At 34.8% G+C, this 26,497-nt stretch overlaps 4 protein-coding genes across 7 annotated transcripts in view; 2 read left to right on the top strand and 2 right to left on the bottom strand.

Moving 5' to 3' along the window:
* cu (curled) overlaps positions 1–7,678 on the top strand; it is a 37,126-nt gene extending 29,448 nt beyond the window's left edge. For both annotated transcript variants that reach the window (XM_065369943.1, XM_065369944.1), the window contains exons 5-6: positions 6,535–6,741; positions 6,826–7,678. In XM_065369943.1, the coding sequence (XP_065226015.1) occupies positions 6,535–6,741; positions 6,826–7,296 (678 nt within the window). In that variant the 3' untranslated portion in view covers positions 7,297–7,678. The remainder of the gene's footprint in view (positions 1–6,534; positions 6,742–6,825) is intronic.
* On the bottom strand, positions 1,607–3,640 carry LOC135849493 (uncharacterized). The gene is made up of 2 exons (XM_065369961.1): positions 3,481–3,640; positions 1,607–2,174 (listed from the first exon to the last, which is right to left on the bottom strand). Exons 1-2 carry the CDS (start codon positions 3,490–3,492, stop codon positions 1,848–1,850), a joined length of 339 nt encoding a protein of 112 aa, XP_065226033.1. The 5' UTR covers positions 3,493–3,640; the 3' UTR covers positions 1,607–1,847.
* A 1,731-nt stretch (positions 7,679–9,409) lies between the features above and the next one.
* Positions 9,410–21,605, bottom strand: LOC135848034 (uncharacterized). Of its 3 annotated transcripts, none has more exons than XR_010559298.1 (5): positions 14,323–14,456; positions 12,427–12,585; positions 12,169–12,337; positions 11,945–12,088; positions 9,410–9,715 (listed from the first exon to the last, which is right to left on the bottom strand). XR_010559298.1 is itself a non-coding variant. In XM_065367807.1 (5 exons), exons 1-4 carry the CDS (start codon positions 21,173–21,175, stop codon positions 11,981–11,983), a joined length of 459 nt encoding a protein of 152 aa, XP_065223879.1. In that variant the 5' UTR covers positions 21,176–21,605; the 3' UTR covers positions 9,410–9,715; positions 11,945–11,980. The 3 variants fall into 3 exon arrangements, 2 of the variants coding, with proteins under 2 accessions (XP_065223879.1, XP_065223878.1); XM_065367807.1 differs by lacking the exon at positions 14,323–14,456 and adding an exon at positions 21,147–21,605 and having other exon boundaries at positions 12,427–12,579; XM_065367806.1 differs by lacking the exon at positions 14,323–14,456 and adding an exon at positions 21,147–21,604.
* Positions 13,861–15,064, top strand: LOC135848033 (uncharacterized). The gene has a single exon (XM_065367805.1). The coding sequence runs from the start codon at positions 13,874–13,876 to the stop codon at positions 15,023–15,025; it is 1,152 nt and encodes a 383-aa protein (XP_065223877.1). The 5' UTR covers positions 13,861–13,873; the 3' UTR covers positions 15,026–15,064.
* Positions 21,606–26,497: the final 4,892 nt, after the last annotated feature.

Genomic DNA, 26,497 nt, shown 5'->3' with positions numbered 1-26,497 from the left:
TTTTACGTGTTATTGTTTTTGTATTATGGTAATTTTTGGCAAGTTCGTTGCTCGTTTCGTTCGAGAATCGCCCCTAGGCTCGTTTTTTGCCTTCAAAAGATACCTACTTTCGAGCCAAATAAATGAAATTGATTGATTGATTGAATATATCGTTCAAATGTATGTAAATGACAAATTTCAGTCTCTTGGACTAATTTTGAGAGGGATCGAGGACGTGGAAGTAAATTGAAAGTAGCTGAAAATGAGAAAAATGGATCAGTTTTTTTTTAGTTATTCGTAAAAAGGGATGAAAAAAGATTAAAAGATTGAAATTTAATAAAGTCAAACCCAGGGTAACCTCTGAATGTGTAATTATACCAATTTTGAGTCCTCTTCCAAGTCTACGTTTGAAGAAATATTTTTTCACAAGATCATCTTTCAAAATTTTGAAAATTTTTACTGTGGGGGGGAGGGAGGGAATCTGGATTTTCGAGGTCCCTAATTTCGGTTTTCACTCTCATTTTGCCATTCATTGCAAATTAATCCTCCAAGAAAAGTTGATTTTCAGGGTTTGAAAATTTGAAACACAAACAGGTTCCCTGCTGGTCAAATTAGCTCAGTTTTAGGGTTTAGGGGTATTCAATTTGCTCAAAATTATTCTATGTATTAGTTTTAACGAAGTAATTTTTAAAATGGGATCGAAAAATTTAAGAGACTCAGGGGTCCTCAATGTTGAATGAAAATTCAAAAACCATTCAAATATTGGCTTACTTTTTCGATCTCTCGTGTATGATCAAAATTCTAAAAAAATTAAAAAAGAGGTGTGGTGTCGTTTATCAAGTTTTCAAGGGCGATGAGTTCGAATATCCGTTTATTTTTCAAAAACGACCCCCTCAGTGCCCTTCCAGCTCTCCAATTTTGAAAAAAAATTGAATTACGATGCATAAATAGAATTTGCCTACAGATCTTATAAAGATTTAAATTTATTTACCCAGACATGGAATTATTTTATTGCAAGATTCATTACAACCTGCAGGTATATTCACAACACGAGTAAATATTTTTTGGAATTTCGCCATTCGAAGAAGCAGCTTGAACATTTATAGTTGTTGAGTTGAATACCTACCTAATTCATAGGTACTTATCTATTTGCTATTTTTAATGGAAAAAAAAATTAATTTCGTGGATCTTGAAAACTGGTGAATCAGTTTTTAAACGATTATAAATAATATTTTTACCAGTTTACGTTTTTACAACCAATCTTGTCTTGTGCCTCGTTCTTTCGTTTGGTTGATTCTTTTTTTTTTATTATTAAAAATTCATCGTCTGTTCTCTATCAAACCTGATTGGTTCATTTTCGATAAAATTTTGGAAATCGATTAGGACCACTTTTGAATCGATCTAAAGCCTCTTGTAAAATTTGACTTTTTTGTAGAAATTATTTTAAATCACTGTGGAAGGTGCTGTGATGAAGTTTAGCTGCTGAAAATTTACCTAATCCTTTCATTTCGCTTAATCTGTGTTCTGCTAATTTTTCGATAAAAAAAATGATCAACAATTTTTTTTTTGAAGCATTGTGTAAAAAAATTATACGATACAACCGAGTATAAAAAATAAAAAATTCAAATTTGGTGAGACTCTGGGAGATGGAATTTTATTCATTGATAATATTTTTACAAAAGCAAACTAACGTTCCAGTTCGTGAACATTTTATGCAAATTAAACTAGTAATTATTTATCTATTCAAAATAAACATAGGTAGGTATATCTAAAATCAATCTGGTCAAGAACTAATATTATTCAACAGTCTTAAAACTACAGGCATGATCATTATTTGCAAAATTGACTGATCGAATCGAAAGGGCAGTTTACTTTCCAAAACCACCACCTTGTCCTCCAAAGCCTCCTTGACCATATCCACTTTGACCACCTTGTTGATAACCACCTTGGCCACCTTGTTGGTAACCACCCTGTGAACCACCTGCGGTGAAGCTGCTAGTTTCTTTATGTACATAACCAGTTTGTCCTCCGGCTGAGCTTCCTTGGCTGCCGTAGCCGGCGCCGCCACCTTGTTGGTAACCGCCTGCGCCACCACCCTGGTAACCCCCACCACCAATACCACCAGCACCGTGACCGTATCCGAGTCCTCCGAGTTGTGCGGATACTACGGAAATGCAGACTAATGAAACGAGTGCCTGGAAAAACATACAAAAGTATTCAATTTGTTAGTCTGTGTTCCCATAAATGAGTTGATAATAATATCAAGAGATTCTCTCGGTCACTCAGTCACTGATTTTGATCATTTTGGTTCTTTTTTGTTACCCAAATGACCGGTCATTATCTCGAAAAAAACTACATTTCGAGGCATATTCAATTTACATAGTTACAATCACATTTAAAGGCCCACCTTTAAAATAAGCTGGAAAAAGGGTATTTTTTGGCCCAACTCTCCTCCTCTTCCTCCCACAAAAACCTTAAAATCTCAGAATTCTCGATTGAACATCTGCAAATAATATTATTTTTTCTAGATCACATTTTGACTGGAAACGTGTTTTGAGGACTATTTTTCAAACGAGTAAAAAATTACATTTTTCGAGTCCAATTTAGAAAAAATCAAATCTCTAAAAATGTGTGCTGGAGAAAATACAACTCTGGAGATTTTTTTTACTAAAATACTCGTATATTTCGGGATCCAACGTGTTTTGAAGGTGAAAAATATCTATGCATTTTTTGGGCTTATTGAATTTTTTCAAAAAAAAAAATACTTCCAAACTTTAAAAGTGTGATTGGGCAGTCACAATTACTCTGAGAATATTTTTTCTAGATCATGTTTCGATTTCCAGCATGTTTGTTATAAGGGCCACTTTCGACATTAGTGGACAAAATGGTATTTTATAAGCTTATATTTTTCAAAAAAATGCCCCTTTTTTGCCCTTTTTAATGCCCAAAAAAAGTCAATACGATGACAAAATGTTCAAAAATGACTAAAATCAAAAATGTTGATTTTCGAAATTTCGGAATGTATTCAACTCTTTAATGCTTGGTTCGTCCCAAGACTCTCATACCCCAAATAAGATTTTTATTCCGATTTTCAAATTAAAACAATTCTTGCATTGGCAAATTTTCACTTTTCATTTTTTTTTTCAAACATAACGAACTAATAGGTATGTAAAATTGCAAAAATAATGCCTATTTGTCAAGATAATACCTTCTTTGTTAGAATTTATCATTTTCAAAATCAAAAGCTTGATGGAAAATCTCATTTTTTTTTACTTGCAAATAAAAAACAATTCATACAAATAAAAAGGAATTCGGGAATGAAAAAAACTAATTTTTCCCCTACTGCAGATACGTCTATTGAGTGATTAAAATAAAAAAGAAATAAATATACTCAATAAAATAAATTAAGACTTTACAAAAATGACAGAATAATAATAACATATAACTATGTAAGAAAAAATTAAAAACACAAAAAAATACACAAAAGAAGGTAATACTTACGAATTTAATCATTTTGTTGAAATGTAAAGGCTTATTTAAAATTGAATAAAACGAACGAAACTACAACTCAATGTAATTGTACAACTAGTAAAATGTAAACGATTTTAAACTCGGAGGGTATGAGCTGCAGTTTAAATAGATCAATCTGAATGTGAAAATGGACTCGTTTTAGGGGGAAAAGATATTCTACGAGAAGATAATTACGATAGGTATATACGATATTCGAATCGAACGATAATTAAGTCATTTTGAAAAAGACATTAGCGTGAAGGTCGTTTTTGTTTTGAAAATGGTATTTGAAAGTTTGATTGCATATGTATATTGAAAATAAAGACGTATTATTGGAACCGTTAAGTTAATCACTGTGTAAATTACTTCCAAGTATCTACCTGACTATACTAGAAACCATATTCATCATCGGTGTAGATGAAATGGTCTATTTTGTGGTTTTATTATTCGAAAATTTCAAATTTCAAATGCTTTTTAAAATGACATGTTAGTTTTACTCTGAGGGATGTGTCATTTGCGAGAATCCCTGTGAAACAAAAGCAAAAAAAATCGAAGAAAAAAAATGAGTGATAATTTTAACAAGGTGTGAGCATCGAAAGAGAAAGATTCAAGTGCCTAAATGTTAGTTTATTGGATCAAAATAATTTTTACGTGCACAAAAATGATGCAAAATTTAATTTTTACAAGTTGAATCGATCCAAAAAATTGTATCAAATGAGGTTATCTCAAATAATTAAAGTTAAAGGATCAGTTTTTTTTTCGAAGTCGCGGATGATGACAAGCTTGGCCACAGTTGAGAGAAAGTCGTCAGCTCCGGAGTTCCAAGATCCTAATCAGCTTGTCCAAAAACCCAACAAACCATACAAATCTGATGACTTTTTTTGATTTTGTGAAATTCAGTGCTCATTGTTGAATCTTGGAGGTGCGTATCTAAAAGCAAGTCAGATTTTTTTTCTTGGGGGGGGGGGGGGGGGGAAACTTTGGTTGAAACCGATTTCAAACCATTGGATAAAGTGGGGGTCTGGTCATAACGAATTATGGGTTTTCATAAACGTTGATTCTCATTTTGAAAACTTGTTGACCAAAAAATCAAAATTGTGTTCCCTGGGGGTGGGATTTTGGCACCAACGTCGTATTTTTCAAAATTTTTGGTCCAGACTATCCTATAAGATGATTAGGTTGGGTATATATTGAGGGTAGATGTGGTCATCAGAATGAAAATCTTTGCCCCTGAAAACCTCGATTTTGACACCCATTTATTGCAAATTTTGATCTCAAACCATTGCCCCTTTTTTTGGGTGCTCAGTTTTGATTTTGAGGTGAATTTTCAAAATTACACATACATACAATCAACGCACTCAGAAAATTGTAATGCGATATCCTTATCACTTTTTCCTAAGCTTTACAAATTTTGTTCGTTCACCCCTCTCTCCACTTTAACAAATTGAATTTTTTTGTTTTTTTGTTTCATCACTTTTTGGTTGGTAGGTATTTTTTTAGTGATTCCAGTATTATTGATCATTTTAAAACTTTTTCGTGCATTTTTGACGAATTTCGTTGAAGTTTCTCCACTTTTTGATATCAATATCAAGTCAGTAATTTTTTTTACATAGTTTTTAAAATTTTCAAAGCAATTTTTCATTCATTTTCAAAACTTTTATTGAAATGTTATCATTTTTTGGTAATTTTTTAGTGTTATTTTCACACTTTTTGAGATTGGTACTTGGTAGTTGGTAGATAATTTTAGCACATTTTTAACAGTTTTTCATTCATTTATGGCAAATTTTACTTTATAATTTTCCTTGCGTTTTTGTGTAATTTTGAGTAATTTTGTCATGCATTTTTGCAATTTTTAGAGATTTTTAGAAGTTTTGCCATATTTTTATGTGTTTTTTGAAAATTTTATAAATGAATTTCATTGGTATCCATCATACATACAAGTATCAATGGGGTTGCCACTTTTTAACTAATCAAGATAGGGAGATGCGCGTAGCGTCATTAAAAAGATCAAACTTTTTTCTTTAAGAAACAATAATAGATAAAAATGATATATGAAGAGGACAAGTTTTTGAGAAATTCTAGAAAAAAGGTAAAAATCATCAATTTTTGAACACGTTTTTACGGATATTTTGTTTTGTATGACCCTCCCTGATCAACTACGTTGATGGTCATCCACATAGAAAAATTCTACATAAAATTTGCTATTTAATGGCGCAAAGTGCAAGTCTCTACCTATCATGGTTCTCGACCCACAGAAGGTTAAAGTTTCCAACCAACATTGAAAAAAAAAAATTTTCAATCGAGCATAAGTTTGCCCCTTCAATTCAAAAGGTCGGCAAACACACGTAGTTGTGCTCAGCACATGTTGCCTACTTACCTGGTGAAAGGAGGTAGGTCACCTACGAAACACCCTGTATTTCGCTTTTGGCGGCGTGACCTTCATTTGTCATTATAACACATTTTTAACTTATGTATTTTTATGCATTTTTTCCAAATTTTGTTGAAATTTTAATAATTATCGGGATTTTTAAAAATATTATTTCACCTATATTATAATTTTAAGACCTTTAAAAACCTTTTTATGGTGCATTTTTGAAAAATTTCACTTACTGTAGGTACTTTGAAGTGGTTATTATGCTCCTTTGAATGTTTTGGCATCATTTCAAATCGTTTTCATATCTTCCCCCACATTTTTGATGAATTTTACCAATATTTCATCATTATTTAGTTTCAAATTCTAGTGTTGTTTTTTGATACCAACCCTTTGAGCTTCCCAATAAAGCCCTAAATTTGAAGAAAAGTAACCGAAAAATTTGTGTAACTTGTGGTTTATAACTCAGATTTTTACAAAAGATGATCTTGAATTTAAATTAATTCGTTTGCTCTCAGAGTTCAAATAAATTGAAGAAATTGGGAACCTATAATTTTTGATAATTTTTAGAAATATCTACCTACACCTAGATATACATTTACTTAGAATAATTTCTTAGTCAATTTTCCATTCGAAGCAGATTTATTCATTATGATTTTTACGACTTTTTCCAGGAAGTTGATCATTTCGAATTTCTATGCAGAACGTTATCAACTCAAGGATACGCGGGTATTTTCTGCCCTAAACCAGATTCTCCTTGTCTACACGTCAAAGACAACAATGGCCCGGATGGTTGCGCTATTTTCTACCTGAAAGAGCGATTCGACGTGATCAAAACGAAAAAGAAAGTTTTACCTGTATGGACCATCAGTAGCAATCAAGTACGTATATTATGCTTCTTTCTTCATCACTGGACGCTACGTCCTTTCGTATACCAAAATAACTACAATCCTTTCATTTCCCAGGTCGCTATCATCATCCAATTGCACGACAACTGGTCAAACAAGGACATCTGCGTGGTCACCACTCATCTAAAAGCTCGCCCAGGAGCTCTAATGTCTTCCATACGTAAAGAACAGGGCCGAGCTTTAATGGAATGCGTATCAGCTTACTCGGATCAATGCCCTTTACTCATTTGCGGTGATTTCAACGCCGAACCAACCGAAGCTGTTTACGACGTCATGTGCAGCAGTACCTCGAACTTGGGCAGCGCTTACGCCTTGGACGGTAAAGAGCCATCGTATACTACTTGGAAAATCAGAGAAGAAGGAGAACAATGCCAGACTTTGGATTACATATTTTACACTAAGAATAAATTACGAGTCGACGCTATATTGGAATTTCCAAACGATGGACAAATCGGTGAAAATAGATTACCATCTTTGGTCTATCCATCCGATCATTTGTCTTTGGTTTGCGATATTTCGTACGTTTAAAAAGAAAAATTTCATCTTTTTGTTTTAATAGGTTGAGGATTTTTTTTCGTTTGTTTTTTTAAAAAAATAAATACTTACCTACAAGTAAAATATAAAAAGATTATATTTAAAAACCCGGAGCCGGACACGTAATTTTTATACGAACCGATGATGAATTATTTTTATAAATTTACGCGGTGATTTTATTTCTTTCTTCTTTTTTTTAAAAAATGCAATTTTTTCTTGACTCGTTTGAAAAAACGCGCCTATCAAGTTGTAAATTGGCATTTAGGTTATTGACGAGTGTAATTTATACTTTTTTTTTCTTCTTTTTTTGGAGTATTTTGTTGATATTTATTTTTTATTTATTATTTGTTAATTAATAAAAAGAAAATCTCAAGAATTGCGTTGGTTTTTTTATTACGAGTTTCCTTAGTAACGAAATTTTTTGCAAAAAAGTTGAACTTTCAGATGTAAAAGTGTAATATCGAATGAAATAAATGAGCTAGACGTGATCAGCGATGCTTAATTAGTAATAATCGATCCCTCGTACACTCTATTACATAGCTTTTAATCAAAGCAAAAAGCTCAATTTTAAAAAGTTCATATTTGCCTCATAAAGTTCAGATATGCAACCCAAACGACATCGACACGCTGAACAAACTAGTTTGAGCGATTTTTGATGCTAAATCGGACCTATTCTGCTATTCATTAGGAGAATATGAGATATTAGGGGTTCTATACTCCTAATACTTGAACTTTTGAATTTATTTTGTGAGCTTTAGGGAGCTTTTTGTAATGTACGAACAATCGTCTGAGAGGTTTTCCAACACAGAGAATCTATGTTTAGCGTCCGTTCTTCCAAAAAGTTCAAAGTTTCCTGAGAAATGAAACTTTTTCCAAAAAAGTTGAACTTTGAGGTACAAAAAAGCTCGATCGATTAAAATAAATGAGCTTGACGTGATCAGGTATGCTTACTTAGCAATAATCGACCCCTCGTACACCCTATTGACTTTTCATTGAGGTAAAATAGAATAGAAAGCTCAATTTTCAAAATATGACTGTGGCGCTATCTGTAATGCAAACAGTGAACTAACTGCTTAAAAAGTGAACAAATTTTGAAAATAAAATGATGCAGCGCTTTGACGGTAAAAAATGGAACTTCTTTTGTTCCTACAGAAAAAGAAGTTGGAAATACATTTTTCTATATAAAAATTAGGATAACAAAAGAACTTCTCATTTTCACCACCTGTAGCGCTGCATCATAAATTTTCAACTTTTGAGTATATTTTATGAGCTTTAGGGAGCTTTTTATAATGTACGAACTGTCGTTGGAGGGGTTTTCCAACACGGGGAATCCATTTCCACTTTTCCAGTGTTGGTTCTGCCAAAAAGCTCAAAGTTTCCTTGATAATGAAACCTTTTGCAAAAAAAGTTGAACTTTCCGGTGTAAAAACATAATATTGAATGAAATAGATGAGCTTATCGTGATCAGCGGTGCTTAATTAGTAATAATCGACCCCTCCTACACCATATTAGCTTTTAATTAAGGCAAAAAGATCAATTTTTAAAAAGTTCGTATTTGCCCCTTAAAGTTAAGATCTGCAACCCAAACGACACGCCAAACAATTTTTCAAAGATCGGTGTCTTTACCTTAATTGAAAGCTAATTAAGCGTACGAGGGGTCGATTATTACTAATTAAACATCGCTGATTACGAATACGACATTTATTTTTTTCCATATCGCATATGTACCTTTGAAAGTTCAATTTTTTTAATAAAAAACTTCATCAAGAAAGAAACTGTACACTTTATGGTAGAATCAACATCGGGAACCCATTCTCTGTGCCCAAAAATTTCACCTTCGACAGTTCGTATGTCTCTGAAAACTCTCCCTACAGTTCATAAAAAAATTTCAAAGTCTCATGATGTTTTTTTTAGCAAATTAAGTCGGTGACGGACGGGTGTTTGTGTTTGATTCAAGGAATTCGAAAATGATGTTCATTTTGACGATAGATCAATTATTCGATGCTTAAATAGCTATTATGCATCTAAATATTAATTTTATAATCATATTCGTTGCATCTTCGATCATTTATTGATAAGGTAGAAAACAATTTCCGTTGACGAGGAATCGAATTGAACGTTTTTATTCAAAAATATCAGTTGATAAGTTCATAGATTAAATCACTAAAAATAATTTACAGAATAGAGAATACAAAAACAACGCAAAAAGAGAGAAAATACAAAAAAAAATACAGATAAAAAAATATAGATAAAAAATATAAACAAATAACTAATAACTAACAACTTGATGAAGGGATAAATTACATTACATAAATTTCTAAAAATAATAGAAGCAGATTTGAATGGTTTCAGACTTGTCTTTTCTGGTTAGTTACGTTTGCGTTGCAACCTTAAACGACGGATTCGCAAAGATCTAAAAATAAAAAAAAAAGACATAAAATTAATATAGGTAATTCAAACTTAAATATTACGTAAAAGTTGAAATTCCCACAAAATTTTAACAAACAGGATTGGAAAGCTGAAATTTACTCTGCATTCCTATTTCAACAGGCTTTTACGTCGACTGAAGGCAGTTTCCAGTAGTTTTTGGAGCCTCCAGCGATTTTTTGGAAATTTCTGGAGCCTCCAGCAGATATTTGAATTTTGAAATTTTTACATAATGTCACCAAATGAGGTCGGAAAGCGGAAATTTACTCTGTACTTTAATTTCAACACGCTTTTACATTGACTTAAGAACGGTCTCAAGTCGTTTTGGAGCCTCCAGCAGATTTTTGAAACGTGATATTTCCAGAAAATTTTATCGAATTAGGTTGGGAAGTCGAAATTCACTCTGAATTCTAAATTCAACACGCTATTACGTCGACTGAAGGCAGTTTCCAGTAGTTTTTGGAGCCTCCAGCGACTTTATGGAAATTCCTGGAGCCTCCAATAGATTTTTGAAACTTGAATTTTTCAGAAAATGTCACCAAATGGGGTTGGAAAGCGAAAATTTACTCTGTACTTCAATTTCAACACGCTTTCATATTGACTCAAAGACGTTATCAAGTCGTTTTGGTGCCTCCAGCAAATTCTCGAAACGTGAAATTCCCGCAAAATTTTACCGAATGAGGTTGGAAAGTCGAAATTTACTTTGCATTCCAATTTCAACACGCTATTACGTCTACTGAATGCAGTTTCTAGTATTTTTTTGAGACTCCAGCAACTTTTATGAAATTCCTGGAGCCTCCAGCAACTTTTATGAAATTCCTGGAGCCTCCAGCAGATTTTTGAAACGTAAAATTTCCAAAAAAAATTACCGAATGTGATTGGGAAGTCGAAATTTACTCTGCATACTAATATCAACACGCTATTATGTTGACTGAATGTGGTTTCCAGTAGTTTTTGGAGACTCCAGCGACTTTTTGGAAATTTCTGGAGCCTCCAGAATTTTTTTGAATCTTGAAATTTTTACAAAATGTCACCAAATGGGGTTGGAAAGCGGAAATTTACTGTGTACTTTTATTTCAACACGCTTTCATATTGACTTAAAGACGTTATCAAGTCGTTTTGGAGCCTCCAGTAAATTTTCGAAATGTGAAATTTCCGCAAAATTTTACCAAATGAGGTTGGGTAGTCGAAATTTACTTTGCATTCCAATTTCAACACGCTATTACGTCTACTGAATGCAGTTTGTAGTAGTTTTTTGAGGCTCCAGTAACTTTTTTGAAATTCCTGGAGCCTCCAGCAGATTTTTGAAACGTGAAATTTCCAAAAAAAAATTACCGAATGTGATTGGGAAGTCGAAATTTACTCTGCATACTGATATCAACATGCTATTATGTTGACTGAATGTGGTTTCCAGTAGTTTTGGAGACTCCAGCAACTCTTTGGAAATTTCTAGAGCCTCCAGCATTTTTTTGAAACTTGAAATTTTTACAAAATGTCACCAAATGAGGTTGGACAGCGGAAATTTACTGTGTACTTTTATTTCAACACGCTTTTACATTGACTTAAGGACGGTCTCAAGTCGTTTTGGAGCCTCCAGCAGATTTTTGAAACGTGAAATTTCCAACAAAAAAAAAAAATGACCGAATGAGGTTGGGAAGTCGAAATCCATTTTGCATTCCAATTTCAACACACTTTTACGTCGACTGAAGGCAATTTCCAGTAGTTTTTGGAGACTCCAGCGACTTCATGGAAATCCCTGGAGCCTCCAGCAGATTTTCGAAACTTGAAATTTTCACAAAATTTTACCAAATGAAGTTGGATAGCCAAATTTTAGCTTTTCAACCGCATTTGGTAAAATGTGGAAATTTCAAGGTTCAAAAATCTGCTGGAGGCTCCAAAACTGCTAGTAACGGTTCAAATCTGTTTCTAATCAATTTAGCAGGTTGAAAATGGGATATATTCCAAACTTCAGCTTTCTAGGTCAATTTGATAAAGTTTTGATTTTTCCCCCATTTTTGGCCCAAATTTGGTTTTCAAAAATTCCCCAAAAATCGGAAAATGCCCTCAAGGACCTCAAAGTTTGACTAAAGATGTATTTTTGCATGCTTTTCCAGTCTGGTTTTATCCGGTTCAATAATTTTTGTGCGAGTCCTAAGCTAGAAAGCAAAATCTGCTAGCAATCCAAAGATGTTGAGTGGCATGCGGTTCTACTTACTTGAACATTTAGGAGCAGACGTGTTGTAGCATGGGCTTATTGTTGTCCCAAACCTGATCCACTTGGTTTCGGCTGCTCTGACGCAACTGTTCCTTCTGCGCCTCTATCCGACGTCGAATTCGCCTCGCCGATATCCAAATTGACCTTCAACACAGGGGAATAGAAAATACGAAGTAGGTATCAAAATGCTAAATTCAAGTAAAAAAACATAGGTATGTACTTACAGATCGTAAGTGTTCTCGTAAAACCTCAATACGTTGATTTCCATTTAGAGCTTTTAGATGATCCTTGTTTATGACGAATTCGAAAAGTGTATGCAACCGTTTGCATACGTCGATGGTATTGATTAATGTTACTCGCAGTCTTTCTTGACCCTTCAAATACAAACTGTAACTGAAATTCATATAAATCTATATAAATAAGTTGATTATATAAACTAAAGTAGGTAGGTATAAGAACTTAAAATCTAACAACAGACTTACTCTGCGAATAATTCTCCCCTAGAACGCGAGTAAATCTCATTCAAACGTCTGTAGACCGTTCTTAATGCGACAATTACCCTTTCCGCTTTCTCCAAGTAGGGGTTTACCAGCTCGTAAATATCGTCGTCAATTCTAAATCCCGATAATCCTTGCCTGTAACTGATAACAAAATGTACAATTTACTTAGTAACTTAGAATATCTATAAGGATTTCAATGGCTACAGGGTGGCCAGAAATATCGGGTACCCCTAAAAAAGTTTTCTAACTAAATACTTCGGTTGGTCACAGTGAATGATAATAATGATAACACATGATTGGTTGTTGGACTGGAGAGAAAACATTCCACCAATCATATGCATCTATTTCACGTTGCCAACCTATATTTTTAATGAAAAACTTTCTTAGGGGTACCCGATATTTCTGGCCACTCTGTATAGAATAAAGATTAAGAGATAGGTACCTACTTATGTGTAGGGTGGATCCCCTCCCCCTCCCTTCACAAGAAATGGTTGGCGAATTTTAGCCAAATTCAGCAAAAACCATCATTTTGAGTTGAAAGTCATTTCGAAAAAATTGAAATATTGGAAGTCCTCCTGGAGGGAAGAAATGGGCCCTCAAACGGGGGGGGGGGGCGTATTTTCAACAAAATCGTTGATTTTTCGAAAAGTGATCCAGTCCCAAATGAAAGCATTTGAGATTCTGCATCGATCTATGTTATTGCCTTCAGAACCCAAGACCATTTATAAGGTTCTAGTTACTGAGAAATTGTTTACGAATTTTTTTTACGAAGAATAGGTCTTCAGGGTCTTCTGTAGGTACCTATGTGTATTTTAGCAAAAGTTTGGACTTTCAGGCAGTTTTGACTAAAATGGTGTTGGGTATTCGAATGAGTAATTTTACTTCGTAGAATGTGGTAACACTGTTCCTCGACTATTCGATTTTTGTCCGTTATTCAGTAACTAGCATTCAATTGTAAATACGACATGTGTTTTAAATTAACGAATTGAAATGAATTCAATTTTGAGAAGTTATCATACTACCACTACATATACTATTTTGAAACTATTTGATGAAAAATCGAGACTTTTTGACAACTTTTCGGCATCGAAGTAAGGATTACAGCAATTTCTGACGAAAAATACGATTCTAGGAAATATAAAACGAGGCTGACAATTTTAACAAAAAGAATGGTTTTTTGAAAGTTGCTGGCAAAAAAACAACACATTTAGGCAGTTAAAAAAAAAAACAAAATTCAAAATTTTCTAAGAAAACGACTATTTTTAGAATTTTTTTACGATTTTTGGCAAACAGCAGGATTTTGACAATTTTAGCGAGAAGAGGAACTTTGTGAGAATTATTAGTAAAAATATAAGTATGTACAGGGTGACCAAGAAAAACCTTTCAAACTTTGGTAACCACTTATCAGTGTTCAGGAGGGGTTAGGGGAATGGTAAACGTGGTTCCAGGTAGCCAAGGGATGCCGATTTGCCGAATTATGTTGCAGTGTATCGTTTTCGTCATGGAGAAGTGGACATCTCCACAGCGCGCTTTTATCGTAAAGGCATTTTACAAAAATAATGACTCCTATGTTAAAGCAATTCGCGCGTTTCGAAAACAATTTAATTTCCATGGAAAAAGTGCTGTACCTACGCGACCTACGGTGAAATTATGGGTCAAGAACTTCGAAGAAACCTCTCAAGCTGGAAAAAAAAAGCCAACCGGGCGAAAACGATCCGTACGAACAGCAGAAACAGTCGAACGAGTAAGGCATTCTGTACAGATTAGTCCCACCCAATCTTATCGAAAACGAGCCGCACATTTGGGAATTAAACGATCTTCTATGCAACAAATTTTATCGAAAGACCTTAACTTTCATCCATATAAAATTTTAATTACCCAGAAGTTGGAAGAAACTGATTATGATGCCAGAAAATCGTTTGCTGCGGATATGCTCGAGAGGATTGATTCTGGTGAGGTTCCCTTGAAATCTTTACTCGTTACAGACGAAGCACATTTTTACATAAACGGCGATGTAAACAAGCAGAACATGCAGTACTGGTCTGACAACAACCCGATGAGCGTACAAGAGAAACCCCTTCACTCCGCCAAGTTGACTGTCTGGATGGGCGTGGCTGAGTACGGTTTAGTGGGGCCGTATGTTTTCGATGGAACAGTGAACGGAGACCGGTATCGCGCGATGTTATCCGAGTTTCTTATTCCCGAACTGAAGCGAAAACGAAAATATTCGGCCACCTGGTTCCAACAGGACGGTGCAACGTGTCACTCAGCTGATAAAACGATTACATTGCTTCGTGAACATTTCCATGACCGAATAATCTCGCGCAATACCAAAATTCCCTGGCCGCCACGCTCACCAGATTTGTCCGCTTGCGATTATTTTTTATGGGGTTATCTCAAATCCAAAGTCTATGTCAACAAACCACAGACCCTAACTGACCTCCAGAACAATATTATCCATGAATGTGCCCTCATAAGTCAAGGAATGTTGGCAAAAGTGTTCAATAATTTTAGAAAACGTCTGGAGGAATGTGTGGAAAATGATGGAAAACATCTCAACTGCGTTATTTTTAAAAAGTGATTTGAAAAGTTTAATCGAATATAAGGTTTGTAACTGGCATGTTTCTACTTTATTTTAGTTCCTGAATCATTTCAGTAGATGTTTTTCTCTTTGAATAATTAACAAAACAAGTTTGAAAGGTTTTTCTTGGTCACCCTGTATTTTTGGCAATTTCTAGCAAAGTACCTACCTAAGCTGGGATTTTAGATAATTTTGATAAAAAAAAATTTTTAAGCAAAAATTTGATGATTTTGGTAAAAATTGGAAATTTTTGAGAATAAGATATTAAGTAAGTACATCTTTCTTTGCAACTTATGGCAATTTTACGTGAAAAATCTAGACTTTTCAGCTGCAAAAAATCTGTATTTTCAGCAATAAGAAAGACTTTTTAGAACTTTTTGCAAAAAATCGAGAATTTTGACACAATTTTAAGCAAAAAGAAAGACCGAATATTTTTGGGGAAAAGTGCGAATTTTCAGTAATTATTGGTCAAAAAAATGATTCTTTTTCGAAATCTTTGTTAAAAATGGGAAAAAGTTATTGGTCATTGACATTTTTTTAAAGCAAAAAAGCGGAATTTTTAGGTAGGTAACTAATTTTTAGGAAGGCAAATGGATACTTCTTGAATTTTTTTGCGGAAAGGTGACAATTTTTTCGTAAGAAATGAGGCTATTTGGAAATGATGACAAAAGGGGGTCATTCCTCGTCAATTCGACCGAGAAGTGGTAAGGGGGTGGTCGACGATTTTTTTGTGATTTTTTTTGTGGAAAAGTTGGCCCATTTGACCCTTATTTTTACGCATCCGTTGAAAAAGTTGAAACCCCCCTTTCACTCGATGAAATGAACTATGAACTCATCACACCAGTGGCGTAGCCAGGATTTTCTCAAGGAGGGGGCAAAACCAGATTTTTAGGCATGAAAAATCGAAATGAGGGGTAATTTTCTGGAAATCTATAGTAATGTGTGGTGATTCCATGAAAATGAAGGCAAAATTACTGCTCGAGCGAAGCGAGAGCGAAAATTTTTGGAAAAAATGGGCCCAAACAACGAAAAAACGTCCATTTTTGCATGTTTTCTTTCAAATTTTCGCTCTCAAGGGGGGGGGGCCATGGCCCCCTTCGCCCCCCCCCTTGGCTACGCCACTGCATCACACAAAAATCATTTTGTTATGAGTGTAATTTTTATCAACTTTCTCATGAAATATGTCAGAAAGAGATCAAAATAAGACAACTGAATAAATTTAAACTTTTTTTGATGTTTGGGATTTGAAAATTGAATTTTTTCGAATTTTGATTTTTTTGTGATGAGTTTTATTTCATCGAGTGAAAGGATTTTTTTCAACGGATACGTAAAAATATGGGTCAAATTCACCAATCAAGACTTTTTTTCATGTTTTAAATCAAAAAATCGTATTTTTCGAAAACTTTCAATTTTTTAAAATCGACTTTACGAAATAACGCCATCCCAATTTTTTAATATGTTGTTCAGCATGAAAAGTTGTCCATAATATATTTTTTTCAGAAATTTTGAGAGTCGGAACGATATGAAAACTACGTTTTGAAACTTTTCGAGCTAATTTTTTGTACGAAAAAAAGTGGCAACACTGATTTTTATGATATCACCAAAAAGTCTTTCAAAACCCCTACATATTGGAAAAAATCCATTTTGGTAGGTATCGCGGTTATCGAGTAATCCGCTGCTGAAATGGATGATATTTCAAGTTCACTGAAAACTTTTACCCCCCCCCTGCCGGCCTTTAAAAAAAGGCTAGAGGGCTACGATTTGCGCCATAGGTCATCTCATCGGATGGTTTTTCCACAGAAAAAAATCGCCGACCCCCCCCCCCTTAAGGTGCCTGAAGTTACCTTGCAAGATAATCTTCGCCTTAGTAAATCGGCAGGCGAAGTTACACTGTGCAAGTATACAGGAAAGTTACAGGAATCGTATTTTGAGCACACCACAGTACCAGACCATCAACTGACACATACCCAATAACCTTTGGACAACTTTTCTTGTACAGGAGGGGAGAGGGGGGAGTTTTAAGTGGAAAAATAGCCGATTTCGATGATAAATTTTTTTTTATACCAATACAAAGAGGGGTGCGGCCAAGGTGACGATGCTAGGTTGTGATATACCCTGAGACGAACTTACCGTGCAATTTTCAGAGTTTTTCTATGCATAGGAGGGGAGAGGGGGGAGTTTTAAGTGGAAAAATAGCCAATTTCGAGGATAAATTTTTTTTTATACCAATACAAAGAGGGGTGCACCCAAGGTGGTGATGGTGGGTTGTAGTATATGCTAAGACTAACCTACCCTGCAATTTTCAGAATTTTTCTATGCATAGGAGGGGAGAGGGGGGAGTTTTAAGTGGAAAAATAGCCAATTTCGAGGATAAAATTTTTTTTATACCAATACAAAGAGGGGTGCACCCAAGGTGGTGATGGTACGTTGTGATATACCTCGAGACGAACTTACCGTGCAATTTTCAGAGTTTTTCTATGCATAGGAGGGGAGAGGGGGGAGTTTTAAGTGGAAAAATAGCCAATTTCGAGGATAAAATTTTTTTTATACCAATACAAAGAGGGGTGCACCCAAGGTGGCGTCGGTGGGTTGTAGTATATGCTAAGACTAACTAACCCTGCAATTTTCAGAATTTTTCTATGCATAGGAGGGAAGAGGGGGGAGTTTCAAGTGGAAAAATAGCCGATTTCGAGGATAAAAATTGTTTTTGACCAATACGAAGAGGGGTGCACCCAAGGTGGTGATGGTACGTTGTGATATACCTCGAGACGAACTTACCGTGCAATTTTCAGAGTTTTTCTATGCATAGGAGGGGAGAGGGGGGAGTTTTAAGTGGAATAATAGCTGATTTCGATGATAAATTTTTTTTTATACCAATACAAAGAGGGGTGCGGCCAAGGTGACGATGCTAGGTTGTGATATACCCTGAGACGAACTTACCGTGTAATTTTCAGAGTTTTTCTATGCATAGGAGGGGAGAGGGCTATTTTTCCACTTAAAACTCCCCCCTCTCCCCTCCTATGCATAGAAAAACTCTGAAAATTGCACGGTAAGTTCGTCTCAGGGTATATCACAACCTAGCATCGTCACCTTGGCCGCACCCCTCTTTGTATTGGTATAAAAAAAATTTTATCATCCAAATCGGCTATTATTCCACTTAAAACTCCCCCCTCTCCCCTCCTATGCATGGAAAAACTCTGAAAATTGCACGGTAAGTTCGTTTCAGGGTATATCACAACCTAGCATCGTCACCTTGGCCGCACCCCTCTTTGTATTGGTATAAAAAAAATTTTATCATAGAAATCGGCTATTTTGTCCACTTAAAACTCCCCCCTCTCCCCTCCTGTACAAGAAAAGTTGTCCAAAGGTTATTGGGTATGTGTCAGTTGCAGTGCTGTGAGAACGAACGAAAACGGGAACGCCTAAAGAACGCTACTTTTTAAATTTCCTTTAAAGAACGAACGGACAATCACACAAATCTTCTTGAAGAACGTTCTTACTCAAGAACGGGGACAATAAAATTGCAAGAACAGAACGGGAACGGGAACGGAGTACTAATTTGGCGTTCTCAGATGTTCTTTCAGGGTCCTCTAATTACCTCCCAAAATTCTGAAAAATAGGGAAAAATAAGCTTTTTCCACAAACTTTTAGTTGTTTTTTGGTACAATTGAAGAAAATGAAAAAATTTCCACCAAAAATTGCTTGGCTTGTACCACAGAACACTATTGAGAACGGGAACGGGAACACAGGAACGTGAATTCTGGAAATTTTTTCGAGAACGAGAATGAGAACGGGAACGCTTCTGCTTATGGAGCAGAAGAACTAGGAACAGGATCGAGGTGTTGCATTTGGGAACAATAAGGAACAAAGAACAACGTTCATTATAGTGAGATCAAAGAACGGGAACGGGAACGAGCACTTCCGCGTTCTCACAGCACTGGCTCAGTTGACGGTCTTGTACTGCGGTGTGCTCACAATACGATTCCTGTAACTTTCCTGCATACTTGCACAGTGTAAATTCGCCTTCCGATTTACCAAGGCGAAGATTATCTTGCAAGCTAACTTCAGGCACATCCCCCCTTAACACTTCTTGGTCGAATTGACGCGAAATGATCCAAGGGTGATTTTTTTTTTAGCTATTTTTGGCAGAAAGGTAGACTTTGACTAGATATTTTGCATTGTACCCAGTTAAAAAACAATACAAAAGATGCGTATTTTCGCAAATTAGTTATTTACTTCCTGATATTATTTGCATTTTTTTCCCCTCAAAATGTACCTATGCAAAAATTGAATTTTGGAAATTTTTAAAAAATCATTTTTAGTAACCCAAACTGAAGAAAAAGTACTTAACCAAAAGTTACTTTTAGTAACTCAAGTAATTTAGTTATTTGAACAGTGACCAAAGTACGAACCATGAGCGAGGACAAAAGCTTGTTTAGAGAAGTAAAATTTCTCAGGTGAATAATGCTTTTTTTCATATAACATTTCTTTAAATATTTGAATGTGACGTATATTTTTCTAGTTCAATTTTTTAAAAAACACACAGGAGTCTAAAGGGAGTGAGGGTAAAAGATTTCAAAAATTCGTATTTTGAGAGAGGAAAAATACCTAATTTTTTTATGACGAGTCTGCCTATTTTTTGACTCCACAATTTTAAAATTGGAATATTGGGTAATTAAAAATGCCAGTTGTAAAATAAAAGAAAAGCAGACAGGCTCGAGTCATGTTTAAAGAAAGTGAAATTTTTTCAAGTGAGTGAACGTGTGAGGTGGATAAAATTTGCTGACCAAATTTTAATTTTTTTACATTTTCAAGTAGGTACACCTACTTAATTATAACGAGTTTCTCATTATAACCGATTTATTGCGAGAATATTCTGTATACTTATATAAATTACGGATTCCGGATATAACGAGCAGATGTCTCATTGTCAGTCCATTGAATCTTCCCATAAGGAATTTCTTTCTACTGCAGGTAGTGGTACATATAAAAACACAGTATTGTGTAAAGCAGTGGAAAGATGCACTGTACCTAATGTAAAAGATGCGAAGACGCGAAGGTTTAGAAAGATAGAAAGTAACATAGGCATAGACCAGTGAGTATGGGGGGATGAAGAGGGTGTGTATTGTTGAAAACTGGGTCGCATTGTATGCACCAATGCACCATTGTGTGATTGTAATCAGAAACAAGATACCCGGAAACGCACCTCTTTGTCTTTAGTTCGTGATTTTTGGCCACTACATGTTAACGGTTTGGTATGCAAACTAGAAATCGCATCTGCTTCTGCTGATAACGCCTAACGGTGTAAAGAATGCTCATTGTAATTGCGCCAGGATATTGAAAGATAATATTATCACTGGAACTAGGAAAATATTTTGGAATGCGATGGTGCCAATTCTTTAGTCATCATCGCCAATCTCACTATTTCAGAAAATCGAAAAAATTTCGTAACTTTTGGGCGACCAATAAACTGGGGTAACATTGATAGAAAAATCGATTTTTTTTTTGGTGGATTTTTCAGAGTTTTCTATTCCTATAATTTGAGTTGGATTTTCTTCTTTAATTTAATTTTTTTTTCTCCTAGCTGAAAGACCCATCTTTCATTTAAATTTTGACGGCAGAATGAGATGTGTAGCATAAAATGTGGTCAGATGTGAGGATTTTTTGAAAACTCGTTGAAAAATTTCAAAAAATGGGGCATGGTAACTTTACCGAAACGTGTTTGAACAAAGGGGTAACATTGATGGAGTACAACTGCTTACAACTGCTCACAATTGACCTAAAAAATTGAAACATTTTTGCTTTCATAGGTACCTAGACCTACTACCTACATATCGCGAAATATTTATGTATTTTAAAAATATAAGATGGTAATTTCTCTTTTTCAATTAGGTACCTACCTATCTCAATAATGCAAATTCAAGTTCTTCCACATATCTCCCACTTCTCCCACCCATGAGTGGTTTGGTAAAAGAGAAATGAAAAATTATACGAATTGTAAAGCTTAATATTTTATCTCTTCAAGTCTCTAAGGTAACCTAGATTTGTAGTATTGAAATTTTATGCATCCAAAGCATGATAAAAAACGATTGCAAGATAATTCTGGTCAGTGGTTACTCACCCTTTGCTACAACCGGCGATGAAATGCATTCGACTTAGGTTAGATAAAATTCAAATCTATACTTTTGGTCGACAATTTTTGTCAAATTTCAAAATTCAAAATAATATTGCCATTTTAATCAGGCAATCGATACCGGGTGTCCAAGAATAAATGGGGTTTGATATGTTTTGACAAGTCAAAATGGGGAAAAATTTCCCCAAATCAAAATTGAAAAATTGAATAATAATTGAAAAAAATGCGCTTTTGATTTATTTTTTTAATGACTCAAACGTCCGTTTTTCAAATGATTATTCAATTTTCTAATTTTCAAGCGGGAAATTTTATTTATTTTTTTTATGACATCAAAACCCCTTAATCTTGGACACCGCGGGTAAAATAAAACCAAATTTTGATAAAATAAAAATGATCACACAAAAGTCACAAGCACCACACACTCGTTATAAAATCTACTAGAAGAATAAAATCGACTCGAGTTTCCTCTATCGAAAGAAACTTGAATCAACATATCGTTTAAGTGCTGTTCGGGCGCATTCGGTAATGTACGGTTTTCATTTTCAAAACAGGTTGTATACATGTACCGATAGCGACAGAAGCAAAAACCCACAATTTTTTTAAAAAATGTCCCCTTTTTGAGCACCCATTTCTCCCCTCCAGGCTCCCGGGACATCTCCTGATCTAAAAAAATTTTTGAGAAAATTTCAACTCAAAATTTAGGGCTTACAAATGCTGATGGTGGTCAAAATCCACCGTTTTTTTTTTTTTTTTAAAAAAGCCATCCACTATTTCTGAGATCGTATTAGTATGTAAATACAGTTGAACGAGTTAGTTTCTCTCCTTTTGCCCTTAGAATGTTGCCATGCAAAGTTGATTTTTCGACTTTCTTTTAAAAAATGAAAAAACAAAAATTACGAAAATTGTACAAGAAGGTGTGAAAAATTTCCCATTGAATAGAAAAAAGTTGCAAAATTTCCAATTATTTCGTAGCCGCAAAAAGAAATGTAATGTAAAGAGTTTACGTTTTACTTACTTCAGCAGTTTATTCTTTGCTTCGTCGATGAGCTCTTCACATTGTTTGAGCCTTTCTTCAGGATCATATGGGGTTATTGGAATCCTATTCATGACGATCAACCTGGCCGCGTGAATCTGAATAGAACACGAATCGAACTAAACAAACATCAAATAAAACATCAAATACCTATTGGAGATTTTTTTTACAAAAATATTCAAGTTAGGGAAATTCCATAGTAAGTTTTTGAACACGAATATATGACCTCAGGTTTTTGATTGGATCCCATTTATGGAAATCATTACCTATTTGTTGGAGTTTTATTTATTTGGGGAAGTTCCGGGGGGCCATGGGTGAGGTCAATTTGAAAAACTAAGGCTATATTCGTGTTCAGCGATATCGAAAACATAATATTTCATATTGTGTCACACGAATGAAACCATTTTTTGACTTCACAACCCCTTTTTTGGTGGGGGGCAGGAGGGGTGCTGAGGGTCGTGGATGAGGTCCAATCAAAAATCCGACGCCATATTCGTATTCAGCGTCACGAAAAACATACCTACTATTTCATGTGTCGTACAAACAAAACACAATTTTGAACTTTTACCCCATTTGGGGAGGTGCTGGGGGCCATGGATGGGGTCCAATCAAAAATCAGACGTCATATTCGTATTGAGCGTCACCAAAAACACACTATTTCATGTGTCACACGAACAAAACACTTTTTTGAACTTTCACCCCATGGGGGGGGGTGCTGGGGGACGTGGATGGGGTCCAATCAAAAATCTGACGTCATATTTGTATTCAGCGTCACCAAAAACATACAATTCGATATATTACATGCCCCAGATTTTTTTTTGTAAGTTTTGCCCAAATTTGGTGGAGGGGGTGCTCCCCTTCCATTAAAAGATCCCATCTCGAAAATTAAATATTTAAAAAAAGCATCAAAAGGTACATCTGTGGAAATTTTTTCAGAATTTTAAATGGTACCTCCCACTTGCAGCGCCATTTTGAAATTTGAACTTTCAATTTGAAAGTTCAACTTTCAACTTTTGAAAATTTCAAAATGCTTAAAAAGTTCAAAATTTAATGCCCTTTCGAACAGGGGGATCAGTTTTGATCAAAGCATCATAGCTTTGGAGGCATGCGCTGCTGAAGTTTAGTACCTCGAGACAATGTGAGAATAATTGAAGCACCCCCCCCCCCACCCACCCCATGAGGGGGCTGGGATCAAGAAAATTATGGTGTATTTCGACCTTATAAAGGGTGTCCGGAGAGTGGCAGTACAAATATCAGATTTGGATGAGTAAAAAAAAACACGTAAGATAAAGAAGTTGCCTAATTTGAGAATTGAAGGGACAAAATATACGTTTTCAAAATCCAAGAGCCAAAATCCAATTTCGACCATAAGGGTCGGTAATACTTTGAAAAATGAATAAAATTTTAGGTGACAAAAATGGTGAAAAATTAAATAATACATGCTATTCATCTAATCGAATCTCTGAAAGAAGTGACCAAAAGTGTCGTTTAAAAGCTGAAAATGCACGTGTTGCCTAGAAAAATATGGATGAAAAAATTTCGAAAAATTTCCGTCCAATATTCCTACAATTTTGAAAAATGTTGGTTAACGTATTGACAACTGTGAAACTTGGAAATTTTTAATTCAAGTTGCAATTTCACCCCTTTTAAAGGGGTTATACAGATGACTTAGCGATCTGAATATCACGGGAGTTAATTTTGGACCATACAAAGAACAACGTCCGCTGGTTATTTTCAAAATTCGAGGACAAAGTCAAATCACCTATTTTACCGGATTATGCTGTTTCTAAACTACCTACATAAATGTCGTTCTATAAAAATGTAATTGTTTTCTTGCAAGGTTGGTAGGTACCTATTGAAATCTTAAATCAAAAATTCGCAATTTTTCGTGTTTTTTTCTGGCCTTTTGGCCTCTGAAAATAAAAGCTTTTGAAGATTAATAATTTTTCAACAGTATAAAACAACATTATTTTCGATGTTAGAAGTCAAATTTTGTACCCATAAACTTTTCACAACTTTTCCCAAGTTCCCAACATTTTCCAACTCACCCAATTTTCTCCAGAAATTTCCAAGTTTTTGTATAAATCTTTCTGTGGGGGGCATCCTCTACTTATTCGACACGTCTCTGATAAATATAGATATTAACTAACTATAGTAAAGTGATCTCACTACGTCCCTTAGCTACATAGTTCATTAATTACGGTAAATGCTTTGAGTCATACCTCGAAAAACTTCAGTAGAGTCAATTTATCTCTCTCGGGTCAAGACCTCTCAGACCAGTTGATAACTGCACTTATTAGATGATATGTATCGCACTAAACGCGAAATGAATAATGTCTAATTATATAAATCACTATAATATTATATACAAGGAAATCAAAAAAATAAAAATAAAAATATACTGTAATGAAATATACGTTTTGAATTTACGTTTCACTGACACTCAACACAACACCAATAATACATACATATTAACACCAAAGTAATATCGTAAATGAGGAGCCTAAAAATCAAAACTCATGGAACAATACAATTTCGGAAAAACAACGATACCCGATTCCGCCCACTGCACTAATGAAAGAAACGTCACAAAATGTGTGAAGTGAACCTGTTGAGTAGGACAACTGGATAGAATTCCATGAGAAATTTTTTTTCCAAAGTTGCGGTATCGTGAATTTTAAGGTGGTTTATAGCTTTACCTACTTTCTTTTGTAAATATCTTGAAAACTAAGCCCCCTAGAAAAAAATTAACGACATCATGTCGATAGGAAATTTAATTTTCTACAATTTTGCTTCTCTTCAATTTTTCTGTAGAATGCTTCGTTCCGCCTCCAGAGAGCTTTTAAACTTTTAAAGGCTCAATATTTCCAAAAATTACCTATACTTTTTTTTGAAACTATTTTGAAAATTAAGCTTTCTAGAAAAAAACTAACGACATTATGACGATTGGGAATTTAATTTTCTACAATTTTCCTCGATTTAGTTTTTCCGTAGAATTTTCATTCTGACTCTAGAGAGCTTTAAAAGTTCTGAGCGCTCAATATTTCCAATTTTTTCTATACCTCCTCAGTAGAAATTCACATTACATATTTGCTAGAATAATAATTAATTTTTAAAAGGCAATCAGTCAGGAGTATTTTTTCATTAATTTTCCAGTGAATTTTTTCCAAATCAATTTCCTAGTGATTGCGATGTATAAAAAGGTAAGGTATAAATCATAAATTGATGGGTGTAAACGAAACCGAATACCTATTTCAAAAATGGCAGAATTGAACCCTAAATCACTGAAAAGGACCTAAAACTGCCAAAACTTCGATCAGAATTGCCCAAAACTTTAACGATGATTTGGAAGCACTCGACTGAAAATTACCAAACGCTACTAACAAGGGAACCTCTTGAGGTGTCACACTCCGATTTGAACGGGACCGCGATTTTTAGAAAGAGCATAGTCTAAAACCCCCTAAACCAAATTTTCAGCTGCCCAAGTTCATTTTTCGATTTTTGGCGAATTTTTGAAAATTCAAAATTGACTGTTTTTGGCGATTTATGCTTTTTTTTTTAAAGTACGTACTTGATCAGTAAAAATGGTCAAAATAAGTCCCAAAACTAATATTCATTACCCAAATCCAAATTTTACCATTTCCAGCCATTCTGGAGCCTCCAGCGCGATTTTTCAATTTCTGCAGAATTTTGAATTTGCTCCAGAAGACGTGAATATTAAGTTGGGCAGCTAAAAATCGAATTGTATATTACACTCGACCTGCTTATCGAGCTTATCCACATTTGAGCCAATTTTGAGAGTGACACCTCAAAAGTGGCTTTTTGACAAGCTTTTTTCAAAATTAAAAAATCCAAAAAATCAAAAGTTTCCCATTTGTGTGGAAATTTTTGAAATTCACGCGAATCGCTGCATTTTGTCCAAAACTAATCCCCAAATCCAAATTTTACCATTTCCAGCCATATTTGAGCCTCCAGCGCGAGTTTTCAATTTCTCCAGAATTTTGAATTTGCTCCAGAAGGCGTGAATATGCAGTTGAGCCTGAGCAGTTGAAAATCGAGTTGTTGGGGACCTGTTTAATGAGTTAATCTACATTTGAGCCGTTTTCGGGAGTGACACCTCAAAAGTGGCTTTTTGACAAGCTTTTTTCAAAATTGAAAAATCTAAAAAATCAAAAGATAACCGTTTGTGAGGAAATTTTTGAAATTTGCGCGAATCGCTGTGTTTTGTCCGTAACTAACCCCCCAAATCAAAATTTCACAATTTCCAACCATTCTGAAGCCTCCAGCGCGATTTTGAAATTTCTCC

The sequence above is a fragment of the Planococcus citri genome, chromosome 5 (genome assembly GCF_950023065.1).
Source record: "Planococcus citri chromosome 5, ihPlaCitr1.1, whole genome shotgun sequence".
NCBI classification, from domain to species: domain Eukaryota; kingdom Metazoa; phylum Arthropoda; class Insecta; order Hemiptera; family Pseudococcidae; genus Planococcus; species Planococcus citri.
Note: the sequence above shows the minus strand (reverse complement) of the source record. Positions and strands in the feature narration are given on the sequence as shown.